The sequence below is a fragment of the Tiliqua scincoides genome, chromosome 4, assembly GCF_035046505.1.
Source record: "Tiliqua scincoides isolate rTilSci1 chromosome 4, rTilSci1.hap2, whole genome shotgun sequence".
Classification (NCBI taxonomy): Eukaryota; Metazoa; Chordata; class Lepidosauria; order Squamata; family Scincidae; genus Tiliqua; species Tiliqua scincoides.
This window is the reverse complement of record NC_089824.1, coordinates 855,420-872,593: the sequence shown is the minus strand read 5'-3', so window position 1 is coordinate 872,593 and position 17,174 is coordinate 855,420. Positions and strand designations below refer to the sequence as shown.

Genomic DNA, 17,174 nt, shown 5'->3' with positions numbered 1-17,174 from the left:
GCAGGTCTCTTGTTATCTGGTGTGCTCCCTGAGGCATCTGGTGGGCCGCTGCGAGATACAGGAAGCTGGACTAGATGGGCCTATGGCCTGCTCCAGTGGGGCTGTTCTTATGTTCTTAACTACAATTCCCAGGAGGCCTTGCAGGTCTCGTTATCTGGTGTGCTCCCTGGGGCATTTGGTGGGCCACTGTGAGATACAGGAAGCTGGACTAGATGGGCCTCTGGCCTGCTCCAGTGGGGCTGTTCTTATGTTCTTAACTACAATTCCCAGGAGGCCTTGCAGGTCTCTTGTTATCTGGTGTGCTCCCTGAGGCATCTGGTGGGCCACTGCGAGATACAGGAAGCTGGACTAGATGGGCCTCTGGCCTGCTCCAGTGGGGCTGTTCTTATGTTCTTAACTACAATTCCCAGGAGGCCTTGCAGGTCTCTTGTTATCTGGTGTGCTCCCTGGGGCATCTGGTGGGCCGCTGTGAGATACAGGAAGCTGGACTAGATGGGCCTACGGCCTGATCCAGTGGGGCTGTTCTTGTGTTCCTGTACCCTTACCTGGACTGCATCCTAATTCGATCATGGTCCCAGGAGCAGGACGCAAGCATGTCCAGAGGACAATGGACTGCCTGAAACATCATGGCTTCATTATCAACTGAAAAAGAATTTGTTGGGACCTGTGCAGGTGTTGAGGCACCTGAGGATCGGGCTGGATGGCCACCTATTCCTAATATCCTCGTCAAGAGAATGACGATGAAAGCTTTCGGGACTGGCCACAGGGACCCTTGGAGGGTGGGTGGGCAGATGGAATTCATCACTCGGGTACAGCAGTTGGGCGTGATGGTCTCATGCCAGGGTGTGGCCAGCTGGGCACAGTGCCATGTCAAGAATCTGCAGCAGGAGTTTGAGTCCCACCTGGACATGACAGGGAAGCAACTTCACAAACTCATCCCAACGTCAGCATGGACCAAAGAGCGGCCGTCATGGTGGCTGGATGCATGGTGTGACGCTTCTGGTTCCAGGCAGCATCACGATCACCACTGATGCCCACCTCTTAGGGTGGGGGCTCATGTGTGGGGGAGGGGGTAGCTGGTCCCAGGTGAAGTTAAGGAGAAGCATCAGCTGGCAGGAACTCCGGCTGCCTGAGTTGTGCCAGTGGCAGCTGCACTTGGTCCCTGCACACCTAACAGATTTCTCCCAAGTTTGTGTCTTAAAAGCGTGGCCGAAAACACAGGAGGGCTCTTAGACAAGTGCTCCAGTCTTCATGGTGATAGGAGAACATGATCTAGGTCAGGGGTATCTAACAGAAGGCCTGCGTGCTGCACCCGGCCTGCAGAAGCTCTTTATTCAATTCCCATGATAATTGGGCTCTCCCAGCACGACCCTTTCAGCAGTGCCACTTCTGCTGAGGTTCTGGGAAAGATGGAAGGAGGCTTTAGAAGGTAAAGAACACTACGGGGGAAGGGACAGACTAAGAGGGGTGAGAAAGGGAGCCACTGTCGAGGTTCTGAGAGAGCCCAGTTATCACGTGGGCTGCCCTTTCAGCAGTGCTGCTTCAGCAAAGGTGTCACTTCACAGAGCAGCTCTCAGCCGCTGAGCTGCAAAGTGACACTGCAGCAGAAGCAGCACTGCTGAAAGAGCAGCCCATGTGATAACTGGACTCCCTCATGCCTTGAAAATACTATCAAGATTTGCACATTTTCTCTTGTGTCATTTGAGCAAATGAGTTCCTAAGTGAGAAAAAAGTGCTGATTTCTGGTCATCACCTGCTTAATGACATCACTTCTGGCCTCAGCAGGTGCCATGAATGCAAAGACTGCCCCTTGGGCTTTAATAACCCATGTGCTGCTGGGAGAGAGGAGGAGATGGGCCAAAGGCTGGGGACTATGCCCAATCCAAGGGGAGCGTGGCTGAGAGATGGAGCCAGCGCTGAAGATGGCAGGCTTCTCTCTCCCCTCTCTGCAAGGGACTCTGACAGAGCAGTTGCCCACTCAAGTCCTTGCAGCCCCCTTCTTGGGGAAAAGCAGGGACAAGGCAGGACAGTGAACAGACGTGGTTTACGAGTACCCCAGCACACCTAGGTTTCAGGTATGAGGCTCACATTCCACTCTTCCTCCAGGGAGTCAAGTGCAGGTTTCCACATGTCCTGCCAACCAGGTTGCCAACAGAGCCAGGGGGGCACCTGACTAGCCAGAAAAAGAACCACTTGTCTCCATCCCGCTGCAAATTCCTGGGGTCCCACCACCTGCAGGAGCCTCTCCACACTGAACAGTACCTGGCTGGGGAACTGCTGGACCACCACCGAGTTGGGGATGAACCCAGATGACACCCTCGGCATCAGCAAACTCGATGAGTCCTGGCAAGGAAGAGCAAAGCTGCTCAGAAAGCCAGCCCTCCCAACCTCTGTTCCCATTCATCCAGTGAAGGGCAGAATGCAGCATGCCTGGACTTTGAACGTGGGGTCAGGACAAGACACACAAAGTCCTGCAGAAGGGGAAAGAGGGCCCGCAGCATGGCGTGGAAACATGCTTCCAGTTTGGAGGTCAAAACATCCCGTTGTGTGCAGAGTGCCTTTCCTTCCCTGTGGCAAGAGCCTGGGGTTTTGTGTCCTTTTTCGGAGTTCTGCATGGGAAGGAAGTCCAGGCACTGCTGGAGACCCAACACATGAAGCCAGGAGAGCAGTTGCTGCTTTGCATGCAGTCCACACAAGGCGAAGCCCCTCCAGCCCTACCCACAGGCTCCTCCTGCAGCAGCACTGGCCCACTCTGCTGGGCCCTCCCTTCCAGGGGCACAGGGCACCACTGGCTGCCAATGGGGCTCTGTGCAAAGTGTCGCGTGGCTCTGCCACCACTGGCCCCTTTCACTCAGCCAAGCCCATTCACTCTGCCCAAGGTGGTTGGGCGGTTCTGGGGCCCCAGTAGGCAGCACCACTGGGCATCCAATCGCAACAAGTCACTGCCAAGTCCTCACCGGTGGTAGCTGGAGCTGATCCCTGCTTTGTGGCTGCTGAAGAAAGAAGTCCCTGATAGTCCCAGAGGATGCCTGGCTCCACGAGAGTGAAGGGGAGCTGAACTGCTTGAGGGACTCCTGGCTTCCCACGGCCCTGGGAGGCTCCTCAATGGCTAAACTCTAAGCACAAAATCCAGTGGTGGCTGTTAAAACCCAGGCTGGAAGTGGGCAGGTTGCTAGTCCTCATGACAGCTGAGAAAAGTGTGAAATTATGCAAGCCGCATCTGCTAAACATTCACGGCACACGGGTGGGGAAGCACCTCTGCGCTCTGGTGGGACAATGTTTGGTCAAGAATTTTGAGTCCGTCCGTCCCCTCTCCAAAAAGCAGACCATTTTCCAGGGTGAAGAACAGATAAAACAAGCAGGAGGGGCAGATGTCAGGAGTCAAGAGCTGCAGGCGTCTTCATTCCCCCCAAACCTGCAGCTCTGAACCATGCTGCCCCTCTGTTTCCCTGGCCAGGGGTGCTCAGTGGTTAAGACCGCGATGTAGCTGGGCTGAGCAGATGGCCTCGGCTGCCTATCAACTGAAGACCAGGCAGGCCAGGTGCAGAAGGCCAGAGAAGGGGGACAGTCTCCAGACTGCTCAGGAGACAGGCAAGGGGGAGACTCCCAGGGGACAGCTGGCTCCATCCAGAGATGTCCCTGGCCCAAGGGTGAAGCGGACCCAAGGAACACTTCTGTTAACCATTGGCAGCCCAAAAGAAGAAGCAGGGAGGTAGGGGACCCTAGGAATGGGGAAGCCCTTCAGAGGCAATCCAGCCTATGGTGGTGGGGCCAGTCCCAGTGGTGGCATTTTAAAGGGGTGCCACCCAGGCCCACCAACAGCCCACCCCCATATTCACCTGGAGAGAGTGACCCGGTGGGGTTGCCTCTGGCAGCCTGGTCCACTGGTCCTCCAGAAAGGGCGCTGGGAACTGCAGAACAAAACATAGAGCTCATCAAGCTAAAGGACTGTGAACTGCGAGGTCTGTGGTGTACCACGACCTCCGGAGGAAAGGGGAAGAGAGGGGTCGAAAGTGCCAGAGACCCACATGCATGTAGGTTAGGTTAGGGTTAGATGAATGTAAAGGCACAGATCTGAATGTTGCACACCTCCCTGTGGGACGCCCCACTGCCTCCCAATCTTGAGGCCGGGTTACCAAGGACATCACACACACACACACACACACACACACACACACACACACACACACACACACACCAACCATGGTTCCAATTTGGTCTTCAATGTCCACTCTTAATGCCAAATTCTGAGGCATGAACAAATATATTTGGCAAACTGAGGTGCTGCACACAGAAAAATGGAAACCCTCTATGGAAAGCTGCTCTCCCCTTGTTGCCGAAATCTAGCTCCTCTCTCTTCTCCCCCCATTCCCTGGGACGCCGTGCTCTTTGTACACTTTGTACAGTGGGACCTGCATAGTTTGCCAGCCACTATGACTAGGGATGGGGGGGTGGCTAGAGGTGCGGCTTGGTCAGGGGGCTGAGTGAGGATTCCCCATCCAAGTATCCTCATTGGGAGGGTGGTGGCTCCTGTGAGGTAGATGTGTTGCTCACCTTGTCGTCGCTCCTGACAATGTCGTCTGCCGTGACGCTGGGAACCATGGACAGCAGTGAGGGCGAGGGTGGGGCTGATCTTCCAGAGTCCTCGATCGCTTTTAAGTCAGTCTAGCGGGGTATGAGAAAGGTGTGTGCAGTACTGTCCTGTGAACACTCACTTGGGTGTAGGCCCCCCTGAGTCTAGTGGGACTGGCTTTGGCAGAGCGACATGGGTCAGCATTTGGAAACGCTTTCCCTTTCCCTGTTCAGTAGCTCCACAGCTCCACGTGTCCTGCTCAGCTGTGCATGTCCTCTGGCTGGCCCCAGCTGTTGGCCCAGGGTGGTTTCAGGACTTGGGTGCAATCCCAGAGCCCTGCCTTCTGCACTGTCTGCCCTCTGCCCAACAGCTGTGAACCAGGGTCGGAGGAGCAGAAATGCATCACCCTGTCGCCCTGCACCCCAGCATCAGTCCACACAGGTGGCTTTTCAAAAAGGGGCAACCGGGGCCGTGCAAGCAGCCCGCTTACAGCCCAGTCCTGTTCCGCCAGGACTGCAACGGTGCTGAAACGGCTGACGCAGCATCCTATCCACCACAGGGCTGCCACCGGCGACTTCTCAGGGAAAGGGGACTTCTGTCCCCTTCCTCCAAGGAAGGAAAGTAGCTCCACAATGGGGCTACTCAATTCTGCGGCAGCCCTTAGCCTGTCGCAGCATCAAGAGTCTCTGTGTCGGGCCACGCAGCCCGACATGGAGCTCAGGATCCGCCTCCCTCCCATCCTATCACTGCCCTCTCCCTGCCTCGGAATGCCTCCTCCCTGCCTCCCTCCCCGCCCCCACTTACCTCTCCACCGCCCAGCGGTTAGGGCGACCGCAGAGCAGTGGAGCAACAGAGTCCCACCCGCACTCGCAGGTGCTGGGCTAGCTCTGCCACTCTGCCAGCACCAAGGGCTCACAAACATGCTTCACGGCACATTTGCAATAGTGCACACTGGCGGTAAGCTGGCGCGCATGTTCAGGATTGGGCCCTTAGTTCTGCACAGAACACTGTGCTCACAGGATGGCATCAGAACTGCAAGCACCTCCATTCGTGGACTTGCACCCTCTAGTTTTTCCCAGCAGGTGCTTACAAAAAGACTCCCTGTCTTACCTGGGCATCAGCCTGACGCACAAGGGCCACTGCGGAAACCTGGGGAGACAGCCCAGAGGACCATTTTTAGGAGTGTGGTGGAGCGGTGAGCACCTTGCATGGCATTTAGAAAGGGAGGTACGGTGTCAGGCAGGAACCCCCCACACAGCCTGGCCTGGGTGTGTGTACACCTGCCAGACGGCCCCAGCCTGCTTGCCAGTTGCCACTGTGTCCTCCTCCTCCATTGCGGTCCTCTTGCCACTGTTAAGCCCCCAGTGCATGTGACCTGTGCAAAGGAGAGGCAAGCCACAGGAGGCCTGGGGAGGCAGTGGCAGAGGCACCAGTGGAAGGGCTTCACAGAGGTGTCCTCCGCACCATCCAACCAGCAGTGGTGCCCACTGACACTTTCAGGTTGGGGACTCCTGGAGCAGATAATTTCTGTATTGAGAGATGTTTCTGCATTCAGAGACCCTTTCTATGGGGCAGGGGCCAAGACACTGTGGCCAGCTCCCTCCCACAGAATGTAAACTGTGTCAGGTGCCAGGAGTCTGTGGCAGGACCTTCGGCAACAGGTCTCTGTCCATCTGACTGGATCCTCCTTGCTGCATGGCAGCCCCTCCTGCCAGGCCAACCAAAATGGTTGCTTTGGGAGGAGCTGCAACTGATGGGCACCCTGCATCTGTCTGCACCTCCCCCCCCCCTGGGGACAGAGCAGCTCCTGCTCAAGCCTCAGAAGAGGCTCCACAAGGCAGAACCTTTGCTTTGTGTGTTGCACCACTTGGGGAACCAAAGCACGGTTCCCTGTGTGTGGGAACAGTTTGGCTTCTTTGTTGACTGGCTTATAGGTAAGGCTGAAGAGAGAGTTACAGGCAGTGGTGGCCATAAATACGACGGCCACAAGATGCCATGACGCCACCCCAAAACTTGGATCATTTGCAGAGCATGGAAAAGGCTGGCTAAACAGGCAAGACAATCATCACACCCGAGTCTGGACTGAGGGCAGAAGGAGCCCCACCTGATACTCTCAGTGCCACAGCCTGATAAAGAGGACTGGCTGAGCTGCTGGAGCCTCCAGGACAGAGAAACGGTCAGAAAGGGCTTCCCAGACCAGGAAAGATGGAAAGAGACCTGTCTTCATTACAGGCACCATGGACCAGGATCCAGGATCCAGCAGAGCATCAGAGCAACACATCTTTGGCTCCATTTCAGTAGGAACAGGCAGCTGGGTGGAGTGCCAGTCTGATTCCTAAGACCACCGTTTCAGCTCAGGCCAGCCCTGAGCGCTGCCACTACTGTCTGATGGACCAGGGTCTGACTGCACAGGTTTCCTACAAGCCTGTATATTTGCAAATGTATGACAAAGGCACCAGTAGACCCCCCCCCTCCCCCAAAGGAAGTCAGGAAGACTCCAGCCAGCCCTCCTGGGACTTCTGGCTGCTTAGGAAAGCTGGGCACAAGTGCAAGAACGTGGGCTCATTCAGAGCTTTTGGGATCAGACATGCTGAGCAGCTCACTGGCACAGGCAGGTGTGTGAGTGTGAGGCGATGTGCCTCCTGCTTAGGAGAGAGACCTCCCCCTCCACCCCACTTGCCCCTGAACATTCACCTTCTCCCAGGAAAGTCTGGCCATATCCACAACTGCAGAGACCAGCCGCAGGGGGCCACGGGGAGATGGGGGAGAAGCGCTTGCTACTGGAGACGGGCTCCGTGCCTCATCCATGTCAGGGGAGAGGAAGGGCTGAGAGGTCTCCTTGCTGGGCTGCAGCAGCTGCAGGGACAGCACTCTTCTTTCTTTGGAGGGCAGCTCCAGTACCCTCTTTTCCAACACCGGGGCTCCAGCAGCCTTCTCCTGAGAGACACGAAAGACCCTCTCAGAGGTCTGAGCAGTCTTCCCCCACCCCACCCCCCACTTCCACACAAACCTGCCAGCTCCCACCAAGAGGGGCCGTTTCTGGCCCTTACCTGCTCACTCTGATCCTTGCCCTGTAGGAAAGGACTGCCCCAATCCCCTGGGGGTCCAGGTGGGAGGACTGCTGAGGGTGACCAAGGACCCAGGTCAGCTGGGGAGCTGGCATCCTGCAGGGAGGCAGAGGAGCTTTACAGGGACAAGGCAGGCCCAAGGGCAAGGCGCTGGTAGACTAGACAGTGCCCAGCATGCCCAATGCACAATGCCCTCCTGGAGCGGGCACTCCCTGGGAGGAAGGCAGCTCAGCCTCTTCACAGGGGGAAGAACTATGGCCAGGCCCATGGGACCTCTTTGGACCCACCCTCCATGCCAGGTAACCTGATCACTCTGAAGCGATCCGAGGTACCTGGACTGAGCGGAGGGGGGCGGGAGCTGCCATTGGGGAGATGGGTGGGCAGAGCAGAGGGTGTTGCCACCCAAGTACCTGAAGCATCCAGCCGAAGGTTTTCAAGGTGGACGGTTGTGGGAAGGCCCCCAGGAACTGGCTGTGGGGCCCATAGAGCTCTGAGATGGAGTCCACCTGTCTCATTGCCTCCAGGACCTCGTCTGCATTGAACGTGTCCTCTGCCGGGATCTGCGTGGAGAGACATGGGGTGTAGAGCTGGGGGGTAGGAGCAGCTGTGCACTGACAAAGAGCAATCTAACCAGCAGGGGTTCAGCCCTCTGAGGCCAGCAGGGGCAACCACCCACCCTGCTGGCTTCAGAGGGCCTGACAGAATGAGAGTACTATAGGCCTCCTTATCCATGGATTGGACTCAGCATAAGTGCATCTGGAGGGCCTCAAGGTCATCCTGGATGTGACTAGAAGTGCCTTCTGGTTGCAACCTGGAGACATTCTGAGGTGTGAGGAGGTCATGCACTGCCTCCCCATGCCTCAGAAGTCCCCCCATTCGCTTCAGAAAGACAGTTTTGTTGCCAGCAAACCCCCCCCCCCCAATGGATGTAGTTATCTGCAGAATTTGGTATCTGTAAGGATCAGGGAACAGATCCCCCGAGGATACCAAGGGCCCCCTGTACAGGGCATGTCAGACAGACAGAGTTGGGACAGGATTCCCACCCATCCCACTGTGCCCTGCCCAGCAGCCTCACCTCCACACGGGGCTGCTCCTTGTAGAAGATCCGCAGGTACCGCTCGAAGGCCTCCTCCTGCTTCTCCTTGGGGAGGCTGCGTGGCTTCTTGGCAGCACGCACTTTCCCCTTCTGGAGCAGCTGCAAATCTTGGGCCTGCCTGGCCAGCTGGGCAAGCTCCTGGAAGACTCAGAGCACAGGGACCCCTCTGTCCCTTCCTTCTTCCATCTCCTCCCGCCCCTCCCAATTTGCTGGCCTCCTGCAGAGAAGAACTGCCTGTAGGGAGGCTGCTGGGCTGAAGAAGCAACCCTGGCCCTACTGCTGCTGAGGTCCTCAGAAAGCTCCTTGTCCAAACTGCCCAGGCCAGGCTCAGACAGGCAGTCAAGGGCTCCTGCCAGCCAGGCCTGCAAGGTCTCTGCCCACCCCTCTCCAGAGGCGGCCCAGATCTCCTGCTGCCCCAACAGGCAGTGCGCGGCCTTGTCCAAGGTGGTCACTGCAGGACTTCTCGCAATGCAGCCAAGGGCACTGGGTGGCTGGCTGAGGAGGTCCACTGCATCTGTAGCAGCAGCAGCAGCATCTGACCTGCTATATTCTCCAAACACCCTGACCTGTTGGGTTGCCCGGCCCCTCAGAAACCAATCCTGACAACTGCCTGCCCAGACTTTCCTTAGAAACAATTCCCACAGAAGGGGGATGAGTGGGATTTATGGCCACGTGAATCCCTGTCACCCTTTCACAACTCATGGGCAGCCCCCTTCAGCAGAGCTTGTCTGGTAAGGCTCCTGTCCCACAGCTTCCTGCTCTGCTCCTGGAGCATCAAAGTGAACCGTTTCACTTTTCTGGCCACTCCCAGACACCAGCGTAGCGAGTGGCACTTTGGGAGGCCCATCGCAGCTTAAGGGAAGGGAGCAACTTTCGGGGGGGGGGGGAGCCAAGAGCTCCACACTCATGGCCTCTGCACTGTGGTCCCACCCTGGAATGGGCTCCCCAGCGACTGCTTTCTCAGACTGAAAATCAGCCCATAACCAGATGACTGACGATGGAAGGCCTCGCCAAGCCTGGTTTTGAGCGACACCCTTCCACGTGGACAGCACTCCCCCTTGGTCTCCTTTTGCCCCTTAGGCTCTGTCTTAGGCCCCAGAAGAGACATGCCTACCAGACCAGCTCCTCTCTGCGAACCCCACAGTTTCTCTTTCCAACATCCATCTTGAGGGGTTCTGCCCAGAAGAGAGCACAGGCAAGACCCCCGGACATTCACAGGCAAGACCCCTCACAGGCAAGACCCTCCCCCGGACACCCAGCAGCGTGCTGCTTCCCCCCCGCCAGGAGGTCTTGGGAACAAGACTGAAACGGCTCCAGTGCCCTCAATCCACTGGACTCACCTCTGCCTTGGCCTTTGTGTCCCGGATTGCCTTGGAGTCCTGGGTGGCCACCTGGGGAGCTCCCGGCAGAGGCGACCTGCAGACAGGGGCAGGGGCCATAGCAGATTCAGGCAGGAGCTCAACAGGCTGCAGCTTAGGTGGGAAGAACAGCAGAAAATGGCACCCACCCATTCCACGATGGAGCACAGGACTACATTCCCCCCCCCCCCGGTACTAAAGCCACTGCCAGGGAGGCTGCAGCTCAGGTGATCAGATGCACAGCAGGGGCTGCACCTCTCTGGTCTCCCGAAGGGGAACTTTGATGATGGAAACCAGGGTGGAAAGGCACTTGGCGCACAAAGGGAACACTTTGCACAAGCAAGAAAGCTTGTTAACACTTCTCCCCTCAGACTTCTTATTGGAGGGATTCTGCCCCAGAAAGACTCCACAGACCCCCATCTGGAACCTCTATCTCACCGCCCCAATAGGGGGAGCAAGCACAATGCGCCCCACTCAGGTAAGCAAAAGCGGGAGAGGGAATTCCATGTTACACTGTATTTATGGGTACTGCATCTCCCTCTTGTGTTTGAGGAACACAAACACAAGAGCTCTTGGCTGCGCAGGTGGGGAACATGCCAGGGACTACAGCCAGGGGCAGCCCATCGATGGGCTGGTTGAACATGCCCTTGTCTCCAGGCTCCCCTCGTCTTACCCCTGCTCGTCTGTAGGCTGACTGCTAACTGGGTAAGAGGCACTTTTTCAAGTGGGTGCTCCTCTTTTTAGCAGGGGGAGAGTAACTGGCCCTCCTCACCCCAGCAGTGTCTTTTCTAGTGGCTGTCAGCTGGTGTTCTCTTGCATCTTGTCAGATTGTGAGCCCCTTTGGGACAGGGAGCCAGTAGTTATTTGACTTTTCTCTGTAAACCGCTTTGTGAACTTTTAGTTGAAAAGCGGTATATAAATACTGTTATTAATAATAATCTTACTACCCATTCTCTGCTCTGCTCAGAAGGCATACCTGTGTTTGTTATATGAGTGGGAAGAGGGGACTTGAACCCTGGATGCAACCGTTCCCCCTCAGTTCCTTGCTTTGGCCTCTTTGCTGCTGATGCCACAATGTCACCTGTAGGGCAGGAGGGGGGCTGTGGCATCCTTGCATCATGGTGTGCATGTTCGTGAGTAGTAGCCTACGGCTGTGCTGCTCATTCCTAGTGGCTGGCGGGGGGGGGGTGTCTCCCCAGCACTGGCCACTCATTGGCCCTGAGTCTGCCCCACAGAGCTGGGGTGTGGAGAGCTCTGAAGGCCTGCAGCCTCTTACCCGGCCTCCTCTAAGGGCGGTTCGTGCATCAGCCGCCTGATGTTGTCCTGGACAAGTTCCTCAAAGCAAGCGTCACTGATGGGGAGCGGAACGTCCTTGATGGGCTCCAGAAACTTGGCACACAGCAGCTGCAAGGGAGAGAGCGACCCAGAGCCATGGGGGCAGACCCCAGGGGTGGGTAGCCAGCTTCACAACAGTCCCTGTTGCCCAGCAGTCCAGAGCCAGGCTCCGCAGGAGGGAACATGCCAGGGACTACATCCAGAGGCAGCCCATCGATGGGCTGGTTGATGCAGTGGGCTGACGGAGGCGGAAAGCTGGCAAGGGTGCCCACCCCCTGTCTTTCCCACCACCCACTCTCTTTGGAGTGTGGCTGAGAAGAGGATCATGGCACAGCTCTCCCCCTCCACCAGCAGCACTGCCAGCATTTATGGTAGGAGAGCTGGAGGAGCCGGTCGGCACGGCTGCAGTCCTGCCCTCACGATCAGGGAGAGGGCTGTCCCCTTCACCTTTGCTTTCTCCCTCCCCCCGGCTTCTCCTAAAGCGGCTGGTGGGGAGGATGCTGGGAGGGGAGCAGTTCCACCCCAGAAGTGGCAGCAGAGGAGGAAGAGGCAGCAGCAAGCAGGGTAGACTCCACAGGGAAGGCCTGGACAGTGGACCTCTGCCCTGCTGGGGTTGCCAGCTGGCCCACCCATGCCTGGCCAGCCCTGAGGCCCTAGCAGAGGGCCCAGGGGACAACTACCCTGCCCCTGCTTCCCTCCGTCCCCTGACCAGCCAGCCAGGGCCCAAAGGGAGGCTTGCAAGGAGGCAGAAGCTGCCTTTGCCCCCTCCCGAGACTAGAGCAGCAGCATCCACTGCCGGATTGGCCTTTACAACCAGATGTCACTAGGAGTGCTCAGCCAGGGAAGCCAACTAGGGACTGGCAGTGAATAGGCCAGAGTCCTCCTTCACGGCTGCCACTGGAGCCAAGGTGGCAGCAAGATGGAGGATGATTCTGTCTGCTGCCTGATTCCTGGGCATTATGTGGGGGGAGGCTGAGCCGGCATATACATGTGCTTTCTACAGCCTGGGAGTGCATGATATGGATGGGGGGGGCTCACTGGATGTTTACCCCCAAAGCTGGTGCTGCCATTACTCTGAACAATCTGCTCCCAGCCACAGGGGGGATCCTTGGTCTGTCCCCCACCTTGAGTGCCCAGCAGCTGCCTCACCTTCATTGTGTAGTAGCTGGGTAGGTACTTGTTGTGATGGATGAGATAGAGGTGCCGCTCGATGCCAACCAGCAGGTCCCCCTTGTGGTTGGCAAAGGCCAAGCTCTCCGGGATCGTGTTCAGCTTCAGGTGCCTGCAAAGTCCACACACACAGGCCAGGGGCTGAGCACACCCGGCCCCAGCAGTCTCTGGCCAGACAACAGGGAAGGGGGCAGCAATCAGCACCCAACAGCATGTTTACTTAGAAGGAAGTCCCACTATTTCAGTGGCACCTGCTCCCAAGTAAGGATGCTGTCGGGGCAGGCGGGGCCCTAGCTCAGTGGCAGAGCCACCCTGGCACGCTTTCTCATCCCCGACAGCCTCGTCAAAAGCCTGGGGAGGAGGAGAGCCTGTCCCCCCCACTCTGCCTGGGCAGTCTGGAATGGGGGGAGGAAGAACCGAGGGTGGGCCTCAGCACAGGTAGCTGCCCACATGCCTACCTCTTGTGCTACTGGATGACAACCAAGGCTTGGACCAAGAGGCACACCAGGAAGCTGGGAGAAATGCCCACATTCAACCTCATTGGGTGAGGTTGAAAATCTTAACTGTTTTTTTTGGGGGGGAGGGGATTGTGATTGCAGGCAGGCTACAGAGAAAATTCATTTGGTGGGTTGGCTTCCCCTTATTTTATTATTTTTGTTTTACCTTAATTGATTTATATTTATTTTAATTTCTTTGATGATGTCACATCCAGCCAAGACATCACTTCCAGTGGGTCCCGGACAGATTGTCATTCTAATAAGTGGGTCCCAATGCTAAGAGTTTGAGAACCACTGCAATAAGGTGTTAGTAAGGTGACACCAGGGGATGGTGGTGATATCACTAGTAACCAAAATTGTGGAAATTGTGGTTTTTAGAAATATCATAATGTATATACCGTTCAATGCGTGATTTACAGCAGAATGCAATGCAACTAACTGCACTGAAAACAGGAATTTGCCTTACCAGGTTAGCCTTGTTCCTGATGGAGGCAGGGGGCATTCCTCACCAATGGGATTGTCCCTCGCTGCTGCTGGAGGCAGGGCCAAGGAAAAGGCGGGCGGAGCTCCACAAGCACAGGGATCCAGTCTCCAAACACTACTTGCCGACCGTGACAGGATCCTCATACACACTACTGTGACTGGTTGCAAACTTGCATCATAATTGTACGCTGTTTGGAAAACTGCTTTGCACATAAATAGGTTTAATACCCCAGAAACAGAAGGGTTTGAACAAGGGAAATAGGTCATGGGAAACCCTAACTACCACCTTGCATCTATGTTTATGCAGTAGAGGGAGTGATCCCCTGAAGTGTGGTGGACGGAATGCCCCCTGCCTCCACCAGGAGCAAGACTTACCCAGGTAAGGCAAATTCCTGTTTTCCTTGGTGGAGGCGGGGGCATTCCTCGCCAGTGGGATCTACCAGGGCAGTATCCCTCAGGGGGGCAGTTAGATCACTCACTCTCACACCTTCAGTACCCTTTGGAGAACTTTCTTCCTGAAGGAAGCCAATAAATTTACCTCATAGTGCTTAAAGAAAGTGAGGTGATGATTATGTGGCAGCCCTGCATATATCCTAGAGTGATGCCACGCTTTCAAATGCTGCCTAAGCAGCTGCCATCTAATGGAAACAAGCCTTTAAACCACCTGGAGGTTGTAAACCAGGTGCCTTGTACACCATCAGGATGTGAGCTCTAAGCCACTTAGCTAGAGTTACCAGGGACACCTTTTAGCCCATGGTAAGTTACAGATAGAGCGTCCATCTTCCTGAATGGGCAGGTGCGTTCTGTATGGAAGCTTAAGACTCTTCTGACATGTAGTGTGTGCCAAGCTTTTTCCCTTGTATGTTTAGGATTAGGGAAAAATGATGGTAAAAACTAATTCTTGCTGTCAATGAAAAATTGAATTAACTTGGGGTAAGAAAAATGGGTCTAAGTACCACGGATGTGTGGAATACACATAAGTGAGGATGGATAAGGCCCCCAGTTCAGATACCCTTCTTTCCAATGTTATAGCTACTTGAAAGGCAGTTTTATATGACAGGACTTCATGGGACTATGGCCACAGGCTCGAAGGAAGGACTCATTAAAGATGTTAGGACCTGTTCAGATCCCAGTTTGGAAGCCTGTGAATAGGAGTATTCAGTAACACTACCCCTCTGAGAAAATGTTTGGGGGGGGGGGTCTGAAGATAGGCAGATAGACCCACCCCCTGCCCCCTGGATGCCTTGGAGAGCTGCTAGTTGACAATATAGTGTACTAGTTCTAAGCTCCTTGACTAAGCCATCCTGGGGAAACTCCAAGATAACAAACACATCAGATGAGATGGGAGAGAAAACCTTATCCCTGCACCAGTCCCTAAAGTTTTTCCAGGTGGTCCTATACATGTTTCAAGCACTTAGAGGATAGTCTTGGCTTTATAACCCTATCGGAGAAGACAAATTGGTGCAATTCCAACTTTTCAACCTCCACACTGTCAATTGGAATCTGTGTGGTTGTGGTTATTGAAAAGGGCCTTGTAAGAGTAGATCTGGCCAGACTGGAATCTCCCAAGGTTCCTTTCTTAATAATTGTATTAAGTTTGGGTACCAACCTGGCCACTTTTGTGCCACCAGAACAACTTGGGCAGGAGGTCTGGTCTAGAGAGTAGAGCCTCCATTTGCCTGAAGATAACATCCACAGGTTGCCAGTTTGAGGCCACTGACACCATGCGACCTTGAAGCAGCTGACAAGCTGAGCTGAGCTATTCCATCTGCTCTGAGCGTGGGAGGATGGAGGCCAGAATGTTGCGACCAGATCAGAAAGAAACATCTGAATGTTGTGGTTTCTTGAAAGATAGAAACCTTCTTTCAATTGTAAAAATCCCTACGGGGATTTAAATTGCCTGCCTATGTAAACTGCCTTGAATAAAGTCTAAGGAGAAATCTGAGGACCAAGAAAGGCGGTATAGAAATACCTGTATTATTATTATTATTATTTGTATTGTATTGGCAACCTTCAGTCTTGAAAGACTATGGTATTGCGCTCTGAAAGGTGGTTCTGGCACAGCGTCTAGTGTGGCTGAAATGGCCAATCTGGGAGTGACAATCCCTTCCACACCAGGAGCAAGTGCAGTCTGTCCCTGGTCTGTCTCCCTGGCTATAGGCCTTCCTTCTTTGCCTCTTAGCCTCAGTCTGTTGGCCAAGTGTCTCTTCAAACTGGGAAAGGCCATGTTGCACAGCCTGCCTCCAAGCGGGCCGCTCAGAGGCCAGGGTTTCCCACCTGTTGAGGTCCACTCCTAAGGCCTTCAGATCCCTCTTGCAATGTCCTTGTATCACAGCTGTGGTCTACCTGTAGGGCGCTTTCCTTGCACGAGTTCTCCATAGAGGAGATCCTTTGGGATCCGGCCATCATCCATTCTCACGACATGACCGAGCCAACGCAGGCGTCTCTATTATTATTATTATTATTATTATTATTATTATTATTATTATTATTATTATTATTCCTCCTCACAGCAACGAATTTGGTACTATACTCAAGCCAGAAGGGGAATGGGAGGGAATGCATGTAGGAGCCCCTGAGGTCAAGGGCTTCAATAGTGCCTCCACCACCACTTCCACTCCCTTGTCTCTTACCCTGGAGTAGAATTTGTTAAGTTGTGAGTTTTCCACAGTAGCAAATTATTACAAGTAGCAAACTACCTACGATGGGTGTCCAAATCTGGCCCTCATTTCCTGGATGCAACCTGCATTCTGTTTCTGAGAGGCTCCACCTACGTAGGCAGTCTGCCTCTATGTTCTCTCCTGCTAGGTGTTAAGTTGTGAGAGATAACGCATTTTTGTCCACTCAGGAAAGAATCTTTCTTGTCTCCAACATGAGGGGGTTTTTTGGGGGGGGCGGACGCTGTCTGTTCTTACTAGAACACGACAATCGCAGAAATGAGGTTTGAGCTGAAAACAGAGCAAGGCAGATAGCTTTCAGCTCCAGGAGGCTGATGCTCTGAGACATCTTCCGAGAGGAAAAATGACCCTGAATCATTCTGCCATTTAGTTGGGCCCCCCAACCAAATATGCTGGCATCTGTGGTCAGGATTACTTGTTGCCAGTCCTGAAGGCTCACCCCTTGGACAGCAGTCCATTGTATACCCACCACTGCAAATCCCTCTTCAGGAGTGGTGGGATCAGTGTGGAAGCGGCATCTCCTCTCTATCTTCTTGAGTGGGACCACAGACACTCCTGAAGAGTTCTGATGTGGAATTGGGTCTAGTTGACCAGCTGGTGACAGAACCTACATTCATAGCAGGTGAACCAGCATCATGATATCTGCCTACTTGACTGAGAATCTGGAGGATTGTGTCTGTGATCCTCTGTCATCTCCCTGTTAGCAAAAAAGCATGGAAAATGTGGGTATTGAGAAATACCCCCAGGTGTTCCAGTATCTGGATGGGAACCAGTGACCTGTTTGACTGGATTATCACAAAACCATGAGTTTGCAGGCAGAACACCATCTGGTGTATTTTGAGCTCTGCTTGCTCCCTGGACGACACCTTTATTTAAAAGTCATCCAGATGAGGGAAAAGAAACAGTCCCCTCTGGC

The 17,174-nt window shown here is 54.7% G+C and overlaps 1 protein-coding gene across 1 annotated transcript in view; it reads right to left on the bottom strand.

Moving 5' to 3' along the window:
- WDR97 (WD repeat domain 97) overlaps nucleotides 1–17,174 on the bottom strand; it is a 59,804-nt gene that overhangs the window by 15,205 nt on the left and 27,425 nt on the right. Inside the window, exons 9-19 of the mRNA XM_066623051.1 lie at nucleotides 12,580–12,712; nucleotides 11,372–11,499; nucleotides 10,078–10,153; nucleotides 8,717–8,875; nucleotides 8,052–8,201; nucleotides 7,624–7,737; nucleotides 7,268–7,510; nucleotides 5,684–5,722; nucleotides 4,555–4,665; nucleotides 2,958–3,116; nucleotides 2,263–2,343 (exon numbers count right to left, since the gene is read on the bottom strand). Coding sequence (XP_066479148.1) covers nucleotides 2,263–2,343; nucleotides 2,958–3,116; nucleotides 4,555–4,665; nucleotides 5,684–5,722; nucleotides 7,268–7,510; nucleotides 7,624–7,737; nucleotides 8,052–8,201; nucleotides 8,717–8,875; nucleotides 10,078–10,153; nucleotides 11,372–11,499; nucleotides 12,580–12,712 — 1,393 coding nt within the window. The remainder of the gene's footprint in view (nucleotides 1–2,262; nucleotides 2,344–2,957; nucleotides 3,117–4,554; nucleotides 4,666–5,683; nucleotides 5,723–7,267; nucleotides 7,511–7,623; nucleotides 7,738–8,051; nucleotides 8,202–8,716; nucleotides 8,876–10,077; nucleotides 10,154–11,371; nucleotides 11,500–12,579; nucleotides 12,713–17,174) is intronic.